Source organism: Rhinichthys klamathensis, unplaced genomic scaffold (assembly GCF_029890125.1).
Source record: "Rhinichthys klamathensis goyatoka isolate OS25496 unplaced genomic scaffold, OSU_Roscu_1.1 h1tg000059l_1, whole genome shotgun sequence".
Lineage (NCBI taxonomy): Eukaryota > Metazoa > Chordata > Actinopteri > Cypriniformes > Leuciscidae > Rhinichthys > Rhinichthys klamathensis.
In genome coordinates, this window is record NW_026606604.1 from 6,630,909 (window position 1) to 6,651,003 (window position 20,095).

Here is a 20,095-nt window from a genome sequence, read left to right on the forward strand (position 1 = left end):
ATTAAACAGTTCTTTTGATTTTCAAAGTCTCAGTCAATTATGCAGGATAAGTATGACATGACATGACTGTGGTTTTCATGCTTATTTGAGTTTTTTTTGTCATTAGTTTTGTTCTGTCTGAGCAGGATCATTTCTCGCCTGAAGTGGTTAGGCTTGAGTTCTCTGGCCCACCGTGTTTCAACAGGTCAGACAGTTCATTAATCTGGTTACCTGGCCTCTCTACTCATTGAATAAGCAGTAAAAGAAAAGATATTGTAATATTGTGCTAAAATTTTGGAGCCCAAGGACATTGTCCCCCTTGGTGGGATGATCTGAGTTGTAAAAATGATAGGCCTATATCATATTTGCTGAATGAAATCCAATATTTGTATCGCTGTAGCACATCACACTTTCTCAAAAAATGAATTTCATTGCATTTTTGCTTTTGACAACCATTTGTACAGTGAATAATCTTTTATTATACATTGAAAGACATGATTCCTATTTTTCTCCGAGCCAGGATAGAACTATTTGTTCAATTCAAGCCCATTTTCACATACTGTATATGACATTATTTTATGCCTAATCCTGATTTCAAGGTTAGAAATGATGGCCAGTGACTGAAGAAAATGCAAACAGCGACAGAAAATTACATATTTCATGAAAAAAGCTTATTTATAACCTTATGTTTATGTAAAGTTCTTTGCAATTAAGTATTTGAACATATTGTTCCACTTTTTTCAGTATTGTAAGATAAATGATACATTTTGATTAAAATATTGACATTTGACTTCCTTTTTAAAAATCTTTCAATGTTAATAAGTGCATTATAGCTGATACATACATTATATATAAACGGAAAAAATCTTCATTCTTAATTTGTGAAAAACTGAGCATGATGGACAACTTTTATTGATATTTTTCAATTCAGCATACTGATAGTATTTTGGGGAAGATGAATGGGACAGTGATGGTGTCCTGCATATAATTAGTGGTGATGAACTTTGAATCATTACATGAAATTGCATTGCTTCGATTTTCAGTCAGTCAGATGGTCATTCGCAGGCTGATTGGGTGAGACTTTTGCAGAGGTCATGAGGTCATTGAAACTCACCACTGGGCCAGATCTTCCAGTGAGACCCATTGGACCTGATGTACCTCTCATGGCGAGCTGCGGACACAAACCAAAAAATCAAAATCATCAATCACGCGCTGTACGACTGGTGAACATCGACTCTCTGTACCCAGAGTAGGTGGAGCCGTGTGTGCATTTGTCAAGGACAGATCTGAGCGCTCACACTAATCTGCAACACCTGTCAGGGTCGGCCTCCTGCGGGTCGTGAACCTTGCTAGTATTTTTAACTAGTGTCTCGGCATGAGTCAAAGCACCCTGTGCTGCTCCGTTTCACTCTTGTTTTAGCGCAAACAAGGCCGGAGCAAATCCCCTCTCCAGCCTTTGACCTATCGCTCCACCTCTTCCCAACAAACAGTCAAGAGCCCCCCACCTCCCCCCTTAGCAAACAGCTGGCTGAAGCTCCGGGGCCATTTGGCCCTTTAATTCTGCTCGCCTGGCCCTGGTCTCGTACTCACCCTGGCCTGGGACAGAATGGCCTGAGCCTGGGCCTCCTGAGCCGACACCACCGGACCCTTTTCCCCATCTCCGCCAAAACGGAACTGTCAAACACCAGCAGAGTATTAATGATCATTTTCATTTAGAAAAAACATTTCACACCATCATATACTATACTATAAATACTAAGTCAATCAAACACTAAAAGGCAACATAATTAATTTAGGATTAGGTGGTATTTTCAATACTTTTTCAATAAGTATGCTGTCATTATTATCTATAAGATTTTATACTGTAATATATTGTAAATTCTATGTTAATCACATACGAGAAGCTAAATTATGAATATTTAATTAGGATTTAGATGGTTTTAAATATTTTAAAATCTACTACTAACACATAGAAATATAAAATTATGACTAAAATCACAAAAATATTTTCTAAAGTAAAGTATGCAGTCATTATTTTCATATATTGCAATTGCATTTATCATAATAACATTTCATACTATATTATATTATACTGTGCAAACCAACTTAATCAAATATGAAAATAAATATGAATATTTAATAAGGATTTAGATGGAATTTAGCATATCATCATTACATATAACACTTAATTCAATTGTATTCAATTGTCAGTTAAACACGAAAAGCAACATTATGAATTTTTTATTAGGATTAAGATGATTTTCAATACATTTTGAAAACAACAATATGTACTAATGCAGTCATTATTTGCATTTATGTATCATTACGTAACCTACAACTCTCCATACTATACTATAATGTAAGTCATTCAAATATAAAAATCATTATCCATTTCAATTATTTTCAACTTATATATGAAAAAGCAGCTAAATTAATATTTAATTAATATTTAGAGGGGTTTTAATTCCTTTTAAAAACTACTACAAAATCATATATTCTAAATAAGTATGCTATTATTATTTTAATGTATGAATTATTGCTGAATCCATGCATGAAACTTGTGCAGCAGAAGGTGGACAAATTTGCAAAGTTTTTTTTTGTTGGTGGATTTAGGGGTCTTACTGGCAACATCAGCATAGTACCAGGGGGTCCTGGCAAGCCATCCGCTCCAGGAAGACCAGCGCGGCCAGGAGGACCCTGAGGAAGCAGGAAGAGAAGGAGAGAGAGAGAGAGAAGGGATAGATCAGTAACTTGACACTTCTTGACTTGACAACACCCAGGTAAGAGAATGCCAAGAGAGGAATGAGAAAGGGAGGAAGATCAAAGAGCGATAGAGAGAGAGAGACCTCTCACTTCCATTACCCTTAAGTGAAGTTGCCCATTTTAAAGATACTGATTGGTTTCATTTCCAAGCTCATGAGCACAGGGAGAGGCACACTGTGTAACAATTACTTTTGCCTAAACGACACTTCATATTCCCCGTCCAGATGGTTCCATGTTGTCTCCACCACGTCCAATTACATCAAACTAAGAAAGGCTTTTACTTTTGCAACAGGTTTAGCTTGGGCAGATGTTAAATAACACTAATAAAGGATATTAAAAGTCATTTCCACTGCATGGGCTTTAATTTTCCATTGTTTTTCAATGTAAATAGCACTAGACGAACGTCTTTAACCGTTGCGCTCGCAGTGTTTTGCAGAATTTCGCGCATGACACAGCATTCTAAAAACGCGGTGCTCAAGTTAAAAGAAGTTAAACTTTTTTAAAAAACGATTCTCTAGACCTTGCACTTTTTTCCGTTCCACTGACCAGTGTCGGTAAAAGTGATTTCACCGAGTACAATATGTTTCTGGATCAACATCTTTGTTGATCCTGGAACAACATCCCAATCAACCACTCAAATTTGAAGGACAAGTTTATGTAAATTTTAGCCTTAAAACCAGGGTTAAATGCTTCTACATCAGTGTTGTGTCTGTGTCTGATTTTAGGGATAAGTTATGGGTAGGGACAGGGTTAGGACTAAAACTTAGGACTAAAAACAGACAGGAATGTTGTTCCACTATCAACAAAGTATGTTGATCAAGGAACATGTCTTACTTGGCAAAATTCACAGGGTGACCAACCTGCATCTCACGTTTTTAACAGCAAAAACACATTCTGTGTGAACCGGCCCATAGTTTGTTTTTGCATGATGGACAAAATCTGAACAGGAAGTACTCAAGACCTACATAATGTTCATTTCAGTCCCACATTTTATTGATATGCATTTTTGCATTTAGTTGTTTAGAAATATTCTATTTTAATGCTCTTTTCTTTATTTAGGCTACTTGTAAACTACTAACTGTATCTGTCTACAACTGAAGTATACTCTGATGCACGTGAGTCTCATCATTAGCATTCTTGTGTGTGTGTGTGCTGTTCAATAGAGTGTGTTTTTACGTAGATGTGTAATACCCAAAACACAAACCTAACATCTGACTGCCAGACTTTGGAGTTGGTTGGACATTTCTAATGATGATTACCCTCAAACAGTTTAAGACAGAAGATTGTGAGCAAAGGATACCGATTTACCCACTGAGCTACTCGCTCTGATGTACTCACTGTATTCACTATTACTGTCTCGCTCTAATTTGTGTGTCTAAAAAAGAAGCTCAGAGTTTCACATCTGAAACCTAATATGTCAGAGTACCTAATATGGTAAATGTGCCCTTAGGGTCAGGAATCTGCCATGACCCCGTTCAGAATAAATTAGCATTATGTACTGTTTACTGACACAAGGGGTCTTTGCAGTTTACTACAGAAAGACTGTTTTTCTAAGCCTTTCTTACTTAGTCTCCAGTCTAAACCCCTATCAGGATTAAGCTTTTCTCTCTGCGAAGCTGTTCATCACACATTTCATTTAAAATGCTTCTTTGGTCACTTAATCAGTGCCTCAATTCTTGTCAAAGACTAATTCAATTTCTGTAAAACAAAAGCCAAAATACGATAGAAAAGGTTAGAGACCTAAACCTTAACTAAGTCTTGTTAAAATCCTGAAAATAACTGTGATCATAAACATAGCCTGGATTCGGAGACTGGAACAAATTCTTACCCTGTCACCAGAATCTCCGGCCGAACCAGGGGGGCCGTGTAAACCTGGAGGGCCCGGAAGACCCTAAACACAAAAAGAAAAAAGAAATAAACACAGACAGATCTGATCACAATGATAACTCAATTACCAAAGATTTTAGACCATTTGTTGTTCATAAAGCTCGCTAGAACACATCGGTTGAATATTTCATATTGTAACTGATGCAGGTAAAAAAATAAAATAATGCAACTTACAGCAGGTCCAGGTGGTCCAGGAGGTCCCTCAATCAGCATGCCCTATAAATCAGACAACAAAATCAGAATAACAATCAAAAACTGATTGCAACATCAAATTCATAAATTAATATTCATTCACTTTGGCTAATTTCTCGAATTCGATTTTCGTCTCTCAAAACAGTAAGTTCAGATCTCTGAACAATTAGTTTCTTGTTCACATCAGATTTGAATTTCTTATTGATTGAAGTAAATTGCATGTGTTTTGGAAGATGTGAGCAAAAGAGTAAGTACAATTGTCTACAATTTGAAAAATAACTAAATGCACATGGCTTGTTGTTCAAAACTGCTGAGTTGATTCTCATGGATTTTTTTCATTGTGTGAGCCATCACATGCAAAATGATCCATTCAGTTATCAAAATCTGTCAGACATGCATGTATATTCCATAAATATCTGACAAGGAATGCTTGTAATGTCTGCTAAATTGGCAAATGGCCTGCCATTGTAATAGGTATGTAACAGGAATTCCAATCTTGCCAATCAACCAATCAAGTTTGGGATCATATCTATATATGGAGTTTGCCCAGCACAATCACTACCATTTTTGAACATGGAGGAACATCATAACCATAAACAGCAGCAGCTACATCAATACTGTATAAATGCATTTGTATTTTTTTTTTTTTTTTTTTAATATGCCAAAGCGATTGAAAAATGTCCAGAATTGCCCTTTCACTCACTGGCTCAATCACTGCAGGCTCTCCCTTCTCTCCTTTCTGCCCCAGATCAGCACCTCTACCCACCTGCAAACATACAAGAGAGGTTAAATATGGCAGATAGAACCATATAATGATAGAACGATAGAACGATAGAACGATAGATAGATAGATAGATAGATAGATAGATAGATAGATAGATAGATAGATAGATAGATAGATAGATAGATAGATAGATAGATAGATAGATAGATGCAACAAGTAAAGTATTATGGTTAGTGCTAGTGCAGTGTATAAGATAGACTTACTAAAGGAAAGATGCTATATTCATATTTAACAATATTCTCTCTGAGATTAACCAGAAGGGAAGTGTGTAACCAGCAATGTTAAGGGCAGGATCTGATGCCATGAAACCTTTGCTCATGTGGCCTGTAAGATACAGGTACTGGAGTGTTTGACGGAGGGGAAGTATGAGCTTCTTTAGGAGAAGGGTGTGTCTGAGCAGACAGCTGGGTCTGTGGTATGGGGTAATTGTTGTGTCCTGGGGCAATATGGGAGATGAGGTGCTGACAGTCAGGGAGTTTAATCTACAGCAGCTCCATGGGTCTCAGGTATGAGAGTGTGAATGTAAAGTGATCTGTGAATCAATGTGATCTATAATACGAAACTACTACAGACAAGAGGAAAAAGTGCTTCAAAACATGCTAATAACATCCAGTGGACAGAAATTAGTATAACAAACGCACTGGACAGAAAAATGAATGGACCCCATGCAAAATGGTGCAGAACAAAGCCAACAATGCATGCTAGATTCCCACATCCAACACTCCCGATTGCAGGACGACACCCTCATTTTGGGGGAGGGGAATACTTACGTCCGACGTCACTTCTGTTTCATCGATGTCGGTTTCGGCGGCGACCCCTGGCCCAAAACTGTCCTCATAAGTGGACGTAGGGTTCGGAGCCGCATTGCCAAACTCATCATACGCCCCGTACTCATACTGATTTTTGTCAAGCCCAGTCACATCATATTCCTTAAGATCATACTCCTTAAAGTCATACTCGTCCACTCCGACGGGTTCGACGGTGCCGCTGGGCAGCACGGCCTCCGGGACAGCGGTCGCATCCAGACCAGCCTGGGACGTCTCAGTGACATAGTCACCGAAAACTTCCTCTTCCACAGCCTTATTATACCCAAGCAATGCGGCCGGGGCGAGGGGTAGGGAGTTCGAGGGAAGATGGATGTTAGTTTAAGCAGTTAAAGCAAATACTGTATCTAATCTACTACTGTATGCAAAGCAAAAGCAAAATTAATTGCATGAGAGATATTTACTAAGAATATCACATCAATTTTTGGCAGCAACAAGGTCCCAGCTAAAGGAAATATGTTTTAAGAACGTTTTGCTAACTTTAAGTTATACAAACTTTATTTCTGAATGTTCTCTGAACGTTCAAAATGTTTTTAAAATATTTTTTCTTGGTTATGCAAATGTTAATGGAACATTCCATTAAGATCATTTCCAAACATTATGGGATTGTTACTTTTGAATGTTCTCTGAACATTCTTTAACAAGTAGTAACATTTAAAAAATGTTAGACGAACGTCCAACTAAAAGAAGTTCCATGAACGACGAATAAATAATGTTTTTGTGTTACATTATTAATGACCAGATAACTTTAAATGAACATTCTATTAACATCACTGGAAGAACGTTTGCTAAACGTAGCTAAAGTTTGGAGAATATTCCCTGTTAGCTGGGGTTAATTCTTTGTCCCGTTCAATGGAAATATATGGGATTATTTAGATTGCATAAAATGATTTGGATTAATTGATGAGAATTTATGGCATAAAATAATTGTGGATGTGTAAATGACAAATTGCATATAGGTTACAGTAATGGACAGGGATAATCAGTAACGTGCATGTTTAAATTTTGGGAGCATTTTTGTGTGTTATTAGCCGAGAGACAGATGAAGTGTTAATTATATATATAAAAAAACATTATTATATTTACTAATTTAATCACACATACAAGTCTATGACAGACTTTAGGATATTCCTGTCTTTTGTCCACAATAAACATATTGGTAAAATAGAATTATGTTTAAAGGTGAAAAAAGAAGACAGAAATAAATCACGCTGCAGTGTTTATGAATGTTAATTGTGTGATCAAATGCAGGAAAAGATCATATTTAAATGATCTTATCATATCAACTAAAAGTGTCTCTGAAATCTACATTTGATTACAACAGCCAAGAAACACCTGTTTTTATTTGTCCTAAAAATGTACTTGTAAGCACATGGGATAATTTCTTACTGCTTTTTATTTGAGAAAAACACACTCACGTTTATTATAAGATATGCAATATCAAAGATAAACATCTGTATATACGTACATCTAAATGGCTGTGAAAGAGCTCGATTCTGTTAAATATAGTTCTGCTAACTAGTGCCAGAACTATTCAACCACACTACAACAGGGACTAATGCTATGATGTTTTACTTCATCAGAGGTCCACATATTAGCATGTGGACGCTTCAACATCAGCCCTCTTTGGGTCACTTACTGAGGGAACTGTTTTGAATGGGATGTGCCATCTTCTCAATGATATTCAGGGCTAGAAAATCGGCAATCTGTCATTATTTTAGCAATCAGTTCTAAGACAAAAATAGATATCAATGCATTAGATTTAGATTGGATGGTTGATCATTCATACATTGCTGTTTTGTCTTGAATCCAGCCTTAAACATCATTGACATCCACAACAGAAAGCTGAAAACCAACTAAAAGTCAATCCACTGAGAAACATACTTGATATTCTAGACATGTCCAAAGTTTCAGACATGACAGGAAGTGGATTGGCTAAATTTAGAACTTGGCGGTTTTATGGTGAATATCAGCTTTTATGTTATTGGATAAAACAGTTCCCTTGGAGTGACAGTTCCAGAGTCAAAAAACACAAAACAATTGCCATGAATTGTTTTGTCTTTGTCACGTCAATCAAATACTTCCTTATGTGTGTCTGGAATTTTCCTCTCTCTGTCCCACATTTTAGAGACCCTCACCCCTACTGTCAAAGTATATAATCGAATGATTACCTGGTTTGGTCCAGTGGTTGCGACAGGAGACCGAGTTTTGGAAGCATCTACTGTTCCGTAGTCAAGTTCACTGTCTGTATAGTACTCCCCATCTACATTGTTAAGCTATAGCAGTTTCAAAGTGAGAAAAAAAAAGAGGAAGAAGATAAGAAAGGAGGAATTAACACAGTTCAAGCAGTTCCACGAGCGTTACAGGCTGGATCCGCACGGACAGCACCTAAGGAAAAGTAGCGGACGTGCCGGCACGCTCAGACTATCATCAGAGATTTCCCTCACTGAAAGAGAGATCTTGATGGGTTCTGACACGAACTACACTTGTACGGTTACCCCTAGAATGGCTTTTCTTGGTGGCGGTGGGAGGTATCCATCTCTCTTCTTCTTAGGGACTAACTTTTTAGCCTGTTTTTGCTCCTGGTACTTATAGGGTTTGGAAAAAGACTTAGGGGACTTTCTCGTCCTCTTCGTTTTCATGGAGACACTACGTTTCACTCTCTGGAAAAAGGTTATGGTGAAGGGAAGAAGACACAACAGATCAAGGCATCCATATTAGAAGATACATAAGATCCAGTTATTATTCTTCAAATGCGGCTTACTTGGATAGCTTCAAGATAACTTGGTACACTACCATTCAAAAGTTCGGGGTCAGTAAGATTATTATTGTTTTCGAAAGAAAATAATACTTTTATTCAGCAAGGGTGTATTAAATTGACCAAAAGTGGCTTTTACATGCTTTAAAAAATCTATTTCAAATAAATACTGTTTTATTGAACTTTAAATTCATCAAAGAATCCTGAAAAATACAAATGTATCAAAAATGTTTAAAAATGCAAGTGTTTTTAAAATATTTTAAATATTTTTTAATGTAGCTAATGTTACACGTTAAATTGATCAAAAGTGACAGTAGAGTGATATTGTTACAAAACCAATTCTGTGATTTTCATCTTTCTATTTATCACAGAATCCTGAAGAAAATCTATCAGGATTTCCACAAAAATATTGTTTATAAATATTTGTTGAAAATAACTGTTTTCGACATTGATAATAATAAAAAATGTTTCTTGAGCACAAAAAAAAGCATATTTGAATTATTTCTGATGGATCATGTGACACTGAAGACTTCTTTTCCAGCTTTTCCATCACATAAATACATTACAATTTAAAATATATTAAAATAGAAAGGGATTATTTTAAATTATATCAATATTTCACAATATTACTGTTTTTACTGTATGCAGCCTTGGTGAGCATAAGAGACTTCTTTCAAAAACATTAAAGCATCTTACCGACCACAAACTTTTGAACTGTAGTGTAAATCAGGGATATATCAGAAAATTATATATTCATCAGGTTTGAGTAGTCAAAAATGTTGTTTTGATACCATAACTGAGCAGATTTCAGGCTTGCTTCAAAAAACGGTTATTTTTTAAAGCATCCATTTGACTCTTTAAGTTCACAGATCGCTTTATTTTTTTCATTTTATTTGTATGAAACCCAGTAAAGACACACTAGGCATTGAGTTTACAGGTTCCAGTAAAAACATGGACAGACACACATGGGCAAACGTATGTGAACTGCTACAGTAATTTATGGGTCTGGCTATTTAAGCTAACTAACAGGTGCTTAAACTCTTGCATACAGCCATATAATCTCCTTAAACAAACATTTCCAGTAGTACAGGGTGTACCAAAGTGCTCGATGACTTGTCAGCATCACAGGACGCCACCAAGAAACCGCTGTGGAACAACTTGCCTGACCCACACACCGGTCAGCCCACACTTTTGCCCATGTAATGTACTGTACATAGGACAAGGAAAGGGGGTGTGGCCACCTCATGATTGACATAAACACATTTCCTGCATTATTTACCTGCGGCTCAGAATATTCATCTGTCGCTGTGGGGGTCGCTCCCTCATAATAATCATATAAATCACCGTATTCAACAGCAGTTGGGTACTGCACACAGGGAGAGGATGAGAGAGAGGTTAGCAAAGCATACAAAATTCATGTAGAATGTAATCTACCCTTGGGTGCATTACATACTTGATGGTTAGGTATACTGTCTGTATAGCTGGTTTTATACAGTACAGGTGAATTAGAAACAGCAATCCTGATCACAAGTTTATCATGTTACAGCATATTTTCATGTTTGCTAATGCGTCCAATGAAAATAAGCCACGTTAGAGTGCTAAGCCATGATTCAAAACAATCTCAGAATCCTAAAAAGAAAGCAAAACTACTGAGTTTGTGTTACTGGATTGATTAACTGTGTGAGAGTTCAGTATATATGAACATACTGCATTAATTACTTTAATGTATAACATGTGATGTACTTATTCTGATTTACAGGTGGGTGTTTAAAAGCCTATAAAAAGGCCCTGCATGTCCAAAGCAGAGATAACAGCCATATGTTGGTTGTTTTCTTCCGTGAACCCCCTTTTTTTATTCTTTCTCATCTTTATATGAGTGTAAAATCCCATCTGCCTTCTAAAGCAAAGGCAGATTAAAGGCTCAGACCTGTAGAAAGAGTCAACTCTGATTTCCTATTTCTAACACATTTCAAAGTCCTATTAGCTATAAACCTTCCTGTGTCTGGTACAAAGTTTTAAATGTATATCTAGACTTTATAATTGTCATTAAATAAATGTTAAGTGTTACGTTTAGAATATTAAGTTTAATGTTAAAAAAAAAAGTGTTAGATTTGGCTATAATAAAAGGGAATTTCTATATGCATTCATCAATTATGACACATTTTTAATTAATGAATGGATGGTTTAATAAATCTTTTGCTTATGTTTGTGTAGCAGTTTCTCTGTTTCTGCTTCTTCAACACAAATAACGGCTGTTAGAGGAGCAGAAAGGCCAATAAAACCACTCAGTCGGGCTCTCCAGGGCTTCATCCATCAAACATAAGTATATGTTAATTCTCATACAGCATAAGAGCTCATAAAACACTGCGCTGATGATCAGGCCCTCTTCCACGGCTGGTGATCACTCAGCATTGATTGGACCCCATTCAGCCTGGCCCAGTATGATTTATGAGCAGAGCATCTCAGGGTTATTGATTTCTCACATACAGGAAACGACCCTCTCCCTGTTTCAGCAGGATAGGATGGGTTAAAATGACATATGGTGTCTGTGCTTACAGGTGTCATCACAGAGGTCAGACGTGTCAAGGTGAGGCTGACCTTTGACCTGTGATATGTTTTTATAATATATACACTAATGTCCAAAATTTAGTCGGTAATACATTTTAAGAAATTAATACCTTATTTTAGTGAAGACATGTCAAATTGATCAAAAGTGACAGTAAAGTGACAATGTTACAAAAAATGCAATTTAAAAAAAATTCAGAATATTACTGTTTTTACTGGATTTTTTATCAATTTAGGTAGGATTAATATTTTTTGAACGGTAGTGTAAAATATATATCTAAAATGTATTTGATCTATTATCTTTGTGACATGAGAGAAAAATTCCTTCCATAATGATCATTCCTCACTATGCGTTTAAAAAAAGTTTAAATCTAAAAATGATTGTATCTATTTAATAATAATAATAATAATAATAATGTGTCGAAGTATGATTTCAAATAACATTTTTGGTCACTTCCTGTTCTTCAATGTTATTTCATAATTTTGATGACTTCCCTCTAATTCTAACATGTGGAAAACAACGACAAAGTCTAAGTCTGTGCGTCCAATCGTTTGACCGGTAGTGTCAAAAGTATCAACGACGTGTCAGACTTCCAGAAACGTTTGGCCTTCTGGAAGGCTTATGGTCTATACTAACCTCCTCCCCGGGCTCTTGTGCTTGCAGTGTGTCCTTGTGGGGGACGTCACAGTCTGGGCTGTAGTGTTCACAGTAGTCGTAAGCTGCTTTAGGGTCGGACACAATCAGCAGTTGTTGGATATCACCCTGAGGGGACATTTGACAGAAAGATACATGAGATACATGTGCTCATTTACCAAAAATACCTCTATTGTTATACTAAGACATACTTATATATGTAATACTGATGAGGCTCTTGAAATGGTTGGCATTGGCTTCTATGGTTCCTTGAAGAACCTTTAACATTGGTGAAACCTTTCCATTCCATGATACAAGGTTCTTTATAGTGGGAAGCTATAAATGTTCTTTATAAAAGGTATGTTATTCACACTAAGAAAAAATGGTTCTTTTAAAGGGTTAGTTCACCCAAAAATGAAAATTCTGTCAGTAATTACTCACCCTCATGTTGTTCCAACCCCGTAAGACCTTCGTTCATCTTCGGAATACGAATTAAGATATTTTTGATGAAATCTGAGAGCTGGATCACTCCTCCATACTAGTTCATAGGCTTCTTCAGGGATTGAACTTGCCGGCCTCGAAAAGTTATTAAAGACATCGTTAAAATAGTCCAAGTGACTACAGTGGCTCAATCTTAAGTTTATCAAGCGACAAGAATACTTTTTGTGCGCAAAAAAAACACAAAAATAACGACTTTATTTCAACTATTCATTTCCTTCTCTGTGGGCCTCGAGTCAGTTCACTAGTGTAATAGCGTAAGCTTCTGTTGTTGTACGTCACACACATCACGCACATGACCAGCGTCAGCCAATAGTGAGCCTACGTGTGACGTAGCTCTATGGAATCACACTACGTTAACTGACTAGAGGCCCAAAGAGAAGGAAATGAATAGTTGAAATAAAGTCGTTATTTTTGTTTGTTTTTGTGCACAAAAAGTATTCTTGTCGCTTGATAAACTTAAGATTGAGCCACTGTAGTCACTTGGACTATTTTAACGATGTCTTTAATAACTTTTTGAGGCCGGCAAGTTCAATCCCTGAAGAAGCCTATGAACTAGTATGGAGAAGTGATCCAGCTCTCAGATTTCATCAAAAATATCTTAATTCGTGTTCCGAAGATGAACGAAGGTCTCACGGGGTTGGAACAACATGAGGGTGAGTAATTACTGACAGAATTTTCATTTTTGGGTGAACTAACCCTTTAAGAACTGTTCTCTGAAAGGTTCTTTGGGGAACCAAAAATGGTTCTTCTGTGGCATCATTGTAAAAAATCCCACCTTTATTTTTGAAGGTTGTGGTTGGTCAAAACAGAACAAAAATACCACTTTCGGATAGCAGGAAATGCATGGAATGATGGAATGTCAAGGCAACAAAACAAAAAAAATCATCAACCACTTTCACAATGAGGAACGTGGGTCAGATGGTTCAGGAAATTGCTGTTTTATAAGCAGGTAAATAAAACGTGTTTCATCTCGAAACACCTGGTAACAGACACCCAGACAGGAAGTTTCCTCTCATATAAAATGCGGCCTCTAACAATGGTTAGACAACAGTTCATAAAACCTTCTGGTCAATAGCACAGTCTTTCTTCCAAATGAGTGAAATCGGTTTCTTGCCACATTCTGGTCAGAAACAATAGCACACATTCATCCTGCATTATGATTAACAACCTATTGATCAAAAACATCATTTACTGTATGAGGTTTTGATTTAAGTGATTATTTTTTCCATTTTAAGGCCACATGTCTCTTATAGGCTGTAACTGATTTAGATCATTCTGTTCAGCTGCTGGCTTTAGATTGGTTCAGTATGACCTGGGTCTGTTACGAGGAACGTGCATGACTTCTACAGTGAAGTCCACAAGTAGATCTGGGGGATGTGTTCGAACGTGAGGTCTCTTCTTGGCACTGTCACAAAGAGAGAGAGAGAGAGAGAGAGAGAGAGAGAGAGAGACTGTGCGATTTAGCAGCAAGGCAACCACTGGAAAAAAAACCCCAGCAGGCTCGGACTTGTTAGGGGCATGTGTGTCTGTATTTTTATACCGCTCTCTGTAAACTCAACTGTATAAACAGCAAAATGCTCAGGTGTGTCCACAGTAAAAAAAAGAGAGGTGTGCTTGACCTCCTTATTTGAACAAAATACCAGCTCTTAATATTATTATTTAATTAACGACATTTAAGGGAATAGTTTATCCGCACTTATAAATCCACCATCACATGACTTACTTTCTTCAGTAGGATACAAAATGTGAATTTTTGAATAATATCCAATACAATCATTTAAAATAATGAAAGTGAATGAGAAAATGGGCTTTAAAGCTTCAAAATAACAAGTGGTTGAAATGAACAACTTATGAAGTCATCTGGTGGCTTTGTGTGAAGAACAGATTGAAATTTAAAGGCAGGGTAGGTTATTTGTTCCAGATTTTTTTTTTTTTTTTGAGCTGGTTGAAAGTCTCTTGACATCGTAGACAATCACTACGTTAAGTGGTCTAAACGTATTTATATCGTATGTGGAAGGCGTAGGACCATAAAATTTCCGTCCAATCATTGCATTCGGTCCGAATGTCCTACATGCCTGTCAACGTGTGTATTTCCATACCTCCGCGCACCTGCTTGCGCAGACATCACACGTCATCAGTGCGTTTCATGCTAAGCAGAGTTAGACAAACGTCAGTCATTGAACACCGTAACCGAAAGAGCAGCCACCTTTTACAGTTCCTCTGAACCAAAACAACAAGCTTATGCTGCGTTTACACCATAACTATTGTAATTTGGAAGAGATGGAAACCCATGATGTTCTATTCTCGGAGCGGTTCGTGACTCGAATTTAAGCGTTTTAGCAACACTATCAATGCTGAAATGAATCTGCAGCAGTCAGTTGGTACAGGTCAGTGCTATTTAAGTTGTTTACGTTCATTATTATTGTGATGTTATGTGCTTTGAGACATGAGGTATTTTAACGCAGTCTCTCGTGATGCTATTGTTTGCTCCCTGCTGCACAAGTTCATGTTTTGAAGGAGGCGTGGGTTTGGAGAAGCTCTGAAGGGAGAGTAGGATATTACTCTTTCAAAGCTAGCTCGCTATTGCTAGCCTCTCTGAAAATTGCCTATCCTACCTTTAGTTTTACAAGTATTTTTTCAGTGAAAATCTTGAAAACCACCCTAGATCCGAACTCATGATATTTCACGAGAGAAGTAGAAAGTGGACGAATCGTTGTTTTAGTCTATGAATCTTTAATCAATGATTCAGTCAGCAGTCAACATTGCAAAATTATCAGTGGAAAACTAACCTCAGATTGCAATCTGTTCCTCACACAAATCTTCTTGAAATACCACATATGAGTCATTCAGGTTATTTAAGCAGACTTGTATGTCATAAATATCATAATTCATTAAAAAAAACAATCAATATCATTAGTCAAATCACACTACTAAGCTGTAGTCATGTAAATCCAAGCCGTATTTGCATTAATCACCTGTTGGCCCAGTAGCATACAGTACATTTACCAGACCATGAAAGCCAGGATTGGCCCCAAAAGCCAGGCTTGGCATTAGAGCCTGGTGCCAAGATGGAGGGGAAAACACACTGTAAAAAGTGCTACACCCACAAAGTAGGTTTAATATATTTTAAATATTTCTAATCTAGTTTATTTTATTGGTTTTATACAAAAAAAGTATCAAAATACTTCCTCTTTACTTAAAATATATCAGTTTTTATATAACAATATATTTTAAATAAAACCCATGCAATTTATTTGGGTAGTTATTTGTATGTGGTTGTTGTGTACAATAAATGTTATAAAAGTGAGTTGACAATGCACAATTTATTTGAGCAGCTGTCGATGTGACAGGTGTGTTCATCAAACGTAAATATTTTAAATTTTATAAGTTGGCATTATCCCTTTTCCACTGGCGGGGACTCCAGGCAGATGCAATATCTTCCTCGGCACTTCAACTGTTTGGTCGCTGCAGCGGATCTGAATTTCAGGGTCTGATTAACACGGTAAGTTGAGCAAATTTAGCCGAATGACTGGTGATGTAAACTAAAGTCACGCAAAATCGCTTACTCCACTAGGGAGCTGAGGTTAGGTTTGCTAATTGTATAGCTAGCTATCCTGCACAAGCTAAGATGGCTGCACAGTGTGGTCGATCGGCAGACAACAGCAAGTTACGTATGTAATAATTAGTTGCACAAATGCCTCAGTTATATTTTTAGATTGCACAGATTCAATTGCGGGATCATATGCGATCGAAACGGTCGCAATTTCTCGAGCCTTCAGGCAATAGTTGTGCGGGAAAATAAGGGAAAACAGGACTCAGAGAATATGTTATTATACTTTTGCATTACTAAAGCAGATGCACAGATTAGACTGTAGAGATGTATGTTTAGTAGTCTGTCTGATTTTAGAGATTTGATCCACGTTATTTTAATGCTGCATAGTCAATTAATGACAGATTTTTGGTCTAGATTTTTAAACTATTTCTAACCTATTACTTAAAGAAGTTACATTTACAACTGATTTTTTAACCTTATTTCTAACATCTAACATTTTCCTGGTCTTTAGATACCCAAGCACTTTTGTTACCTGGGGTCTTCAAGCTTCACATCCAGGTAAGACAAACTTCAGAATAGATTCAATTACAATTTGATCAGATTATACGTGTTCTGAACGCCTGAACGCCAATAGACGTTCAGGGAACCTCCATACAAGGTTAAAAACTAGTTCAGATGTGGACATATTTTATGTAATTTAATGTCTCATTTAGACAATTTAAACTGTTTCTGGACCAAATAAACACTTTCAGGATGCATTAAATTAAAACTCATGTTTATTTCAACGTAATTTCTAATCGCAAAGCAACTCACAGACAGTGTGTGTTTGTCCAAAAATCATGAAATCATTACTGTCTACTTAGGGCAGGCAGCTTAAGGTCCCTGGTTCGAATCTGATTTCTCTCACGATCCAAATATGTATAAATTATAGATGCTAAGCTGTCTAAAGGTGTCAGTGCGTGTTTGTCCAAAAATCATGAAAAGAAACTTCACTGTCTGTGAATTGCTTTGCAGAATTGCTTTGGAAATTACATTGAAATAAATGTGAGTTTTAATTTAATATATCCTGAGAGTGTTTATTTGGTCTAGAATAAGTATAAATTGTCCAAATGAGAGCTTAAATGATGATGAAAATTGTCCACATTGTCCACATCTGAACTAGTTTTCAACCTTGAATGGAGCTTCCGTGAACGTTCATTACAGAACACCTCAAAAAAAGTCTTAAAAACTTTCATTCTGGCTCCTCAGTGGACGTCTTTTCAATGTACGTCTTTGTGACAAAGACGTTGAAAAGATGTCTTTTGGACATAATTTTGCTTTGTGGGTTTATTAATATTGTGCTGATATGGGGTGATTACGTTTGCTCTCGAAAGATATTTAAACTCTGTAGCTTAATTAACAGTAATGTGATGACCAATCAGGTACAGGCAAGGACAATTGCATTTGTTTTATTGTAATGCATCCTTTGAACCAGAAAAATACAACACTCATGCTATCATGATATTTTAGTACCCACACTCTATGGCATTGTCATGGTAGACTTCACTCTGGCCACATGTTCTAGTCACAGTATCCATCTTGTATTCAACACCTTTAGCAACAAAAGTACAATTTGGACTTTGTGTCTTATCTCTTCTACCTGTCTGCTATATTCATCTCATTTCCTATTTGTCTGACCAAACTCTTGTTTCTTTTTTGTCTCCACCAATAGAGTCGGGCTGAAACAGAGGTGCACGCTGAGCTTGGGAGTTGCCCACTGAAAATGTACATGTGCCATCACCCCGACACGATTGGGATTATCATATAAGGACAGCCCGTGGTCAGAGGTGTGCCAAACCTGTCGAAAGCATGCTGCCTCCTGTTTGAACTTAACCTGTTTGCCTCTCGACCTCTAGTTTCCCTCAAAACTGGTGTATACTTGAGATATATCAGAGGCTTTTTGTAGGATTGGACCCTGTGCGTCCTAAACAATCATCATGTCATTTTTGACATTGCAGTTCCAGTGTGATACAATGTGATGTTATGGCTCACATTTACCTTGATCCAAACATTTCAGATTGGGCAGTTTGGATATTTCACTGTACTGTTCAGAACAGGTTGAAAATACACTTCTACAGTGTTTGTTTTATATTAGAGTGTACATGTGCGGCCACATTTATTTGCTGTTTTGTAGTCACTGTTAAAAGTGACACTGGTTGACATTGAATAAATTGAATATTGTCTTCAATCTATCTTCTCATCTTTTTCTTCTTCAATTGAATTTGTAATTGTTATTGACAATTAAAAAAATTATATTAAAATGTTTATTCACATATGATTAAGTCAATTTTACTAAGAAAATAAAGTTCATAAAACCTAATTAAAATGAGTACAGGTTACTTGTAGCAACCCATAAATAAGTTACCTGTACCAAGAAAAGTAGGTTTATCTAACTGAGTAATACTAGTACTATTAGTTAACTCAACTTGATTTTGTTGCGTTTGTATAAAGTAATTTTAAAGTGTTCAATATACTTAAAAAAGGCTGCAAGTTGAATCAACACAAAACATCCAATGCAGCCACTTGCCTCACTTTTTATAAGTTAGATCTAGGTATTACTTTTTACAGTGCAGGGAGATCAAGCCAACGGCTGAATAAAAGTGACACGCATTACCTCATTTGTCACCCATGCACCTTAACAACTCCCTGGACCCTGCAGAGCTTATTCTGAATAAGATACGCATGAAAGCCTGGTCTAAGACTAGCACTAAATCAGTTCAAACAAACTTAAGCAAACTATAGAAACATCAAGCCCACCCAGTGGTTTCTGTTAAAGTCACCATGAAATCAAAATGGACAATTCTTGTTGTTTTATGAAATATTGCAGTATTTATTATACCACAACCATCCAATCAATTCCCAACTGACACAATCCAGCCCTATATTTTTTCTTGTTCGAGAAACAGTTTCACTAGAATATAGTTCCCAATAGGGAAGAAAAGACAATCGCAACTTCCATTTCATGCCGACTTCAATGCCGGCTTGCAATGTATATGGTAAAAGATGTTTATTAGGTAACTTAAATTTTTGGGGAATTTACAGCAGCTTTCTCTCTATTGTCACAGATACAAAAGTGCAATTCATAGAACGGTGTAACCTAGGGAAAATGTTAAACGAAAATCTATGCAGTAATGTACAACGTCTTTAAAAAACATGAACCAATAGCATCACTCAACAGCTTTTCACTAATGACCCATGAGTCATTCGTAAACATCTCAGCTTTGTACCAAAAAGCTTGGTTGTCTGTAAGGCCCAGTGTGTGAAAAACTATTTAAGATGCAGACCCCCAGCATGAGTATACAGTAAACTGTTCAAATAGCAACGTAGCACAGTAGGAAACCTTTCATTAAGTGCCATAATGCCTCAGCTTTACAACATGAGAGAATTTGGTCAATTTTCCTCAGTCATTTAATTGTGCTTAACTGCTCTAATTACAGAACTAGAGGGAGCCAATGGTGGCGAACACCAAATCGGAAACAAAAGGAGCAGTGAACTTTGATGTATCCAAGCCTAGAGCCGTGAACTCAGCGGCCTGTCAACACACCCAACGCTATTAGCTGCGGTCAACGCTATTTCCTCACCTCACAGACAATAGTAATTAAGAGACCAACCTGGC

At 36.8% G+C, this 20,095-nt stretch overlaps 1 protein-coding gene across 1 annotated transcript in view; it reads right to left on the reverse strand.

Annotated features, from left to right (window-relative positions):
- col11a1a (collagen, type XI, alpha 1a) overlaps window positions 1-20,095 on the reverse strand; it is a 73,582-nt gene that overhangs the window by 40,046 nt on the left and 13,441 nt on the right. Inside the window, exons 5-14 of the mRNA XM_056249188.1 lie at window positions 12,390-12,515; window positions 10,467-10,553; window positions 8,601-8,705; window positions 6,376-6,684; window positions 5,525-5,587; window positions 4,804-4,845; window positions 4,571-4,633; window positions 2,602-2,676; window positions 1,570-1,653; window positions 1,094-1,150 (exon numbers count right to left, since the gene is read on the reverse strand). Coding sequence (XP_056105163.1) covers window positions 1,094-1,150; window positions 1,570-1,653; window positions 2,602-2,676; window positions 4,571-4,633; window positions 4,804-4,845; window positions 5,525-5,587; window positions 6,376-6,684; window positions 8,601-8,705; window positions 10,467-10,553; window positions 12,390-12,515 — 1,011 coding nt within the window. The remainder of the gene's footprint in view (window positions 1-1,093; window positions 1,151-1,569; window positions 1,654-2,601; window positions 2,677-4,570; window positions 4,634-4,803; window positions 4,846-5,524; window positions 5,588-6,375; window positions 6,685-8,600; window positions 8,706-10,466; window positions 10,554-12,389; window positions 12,516-20,095) is intronic.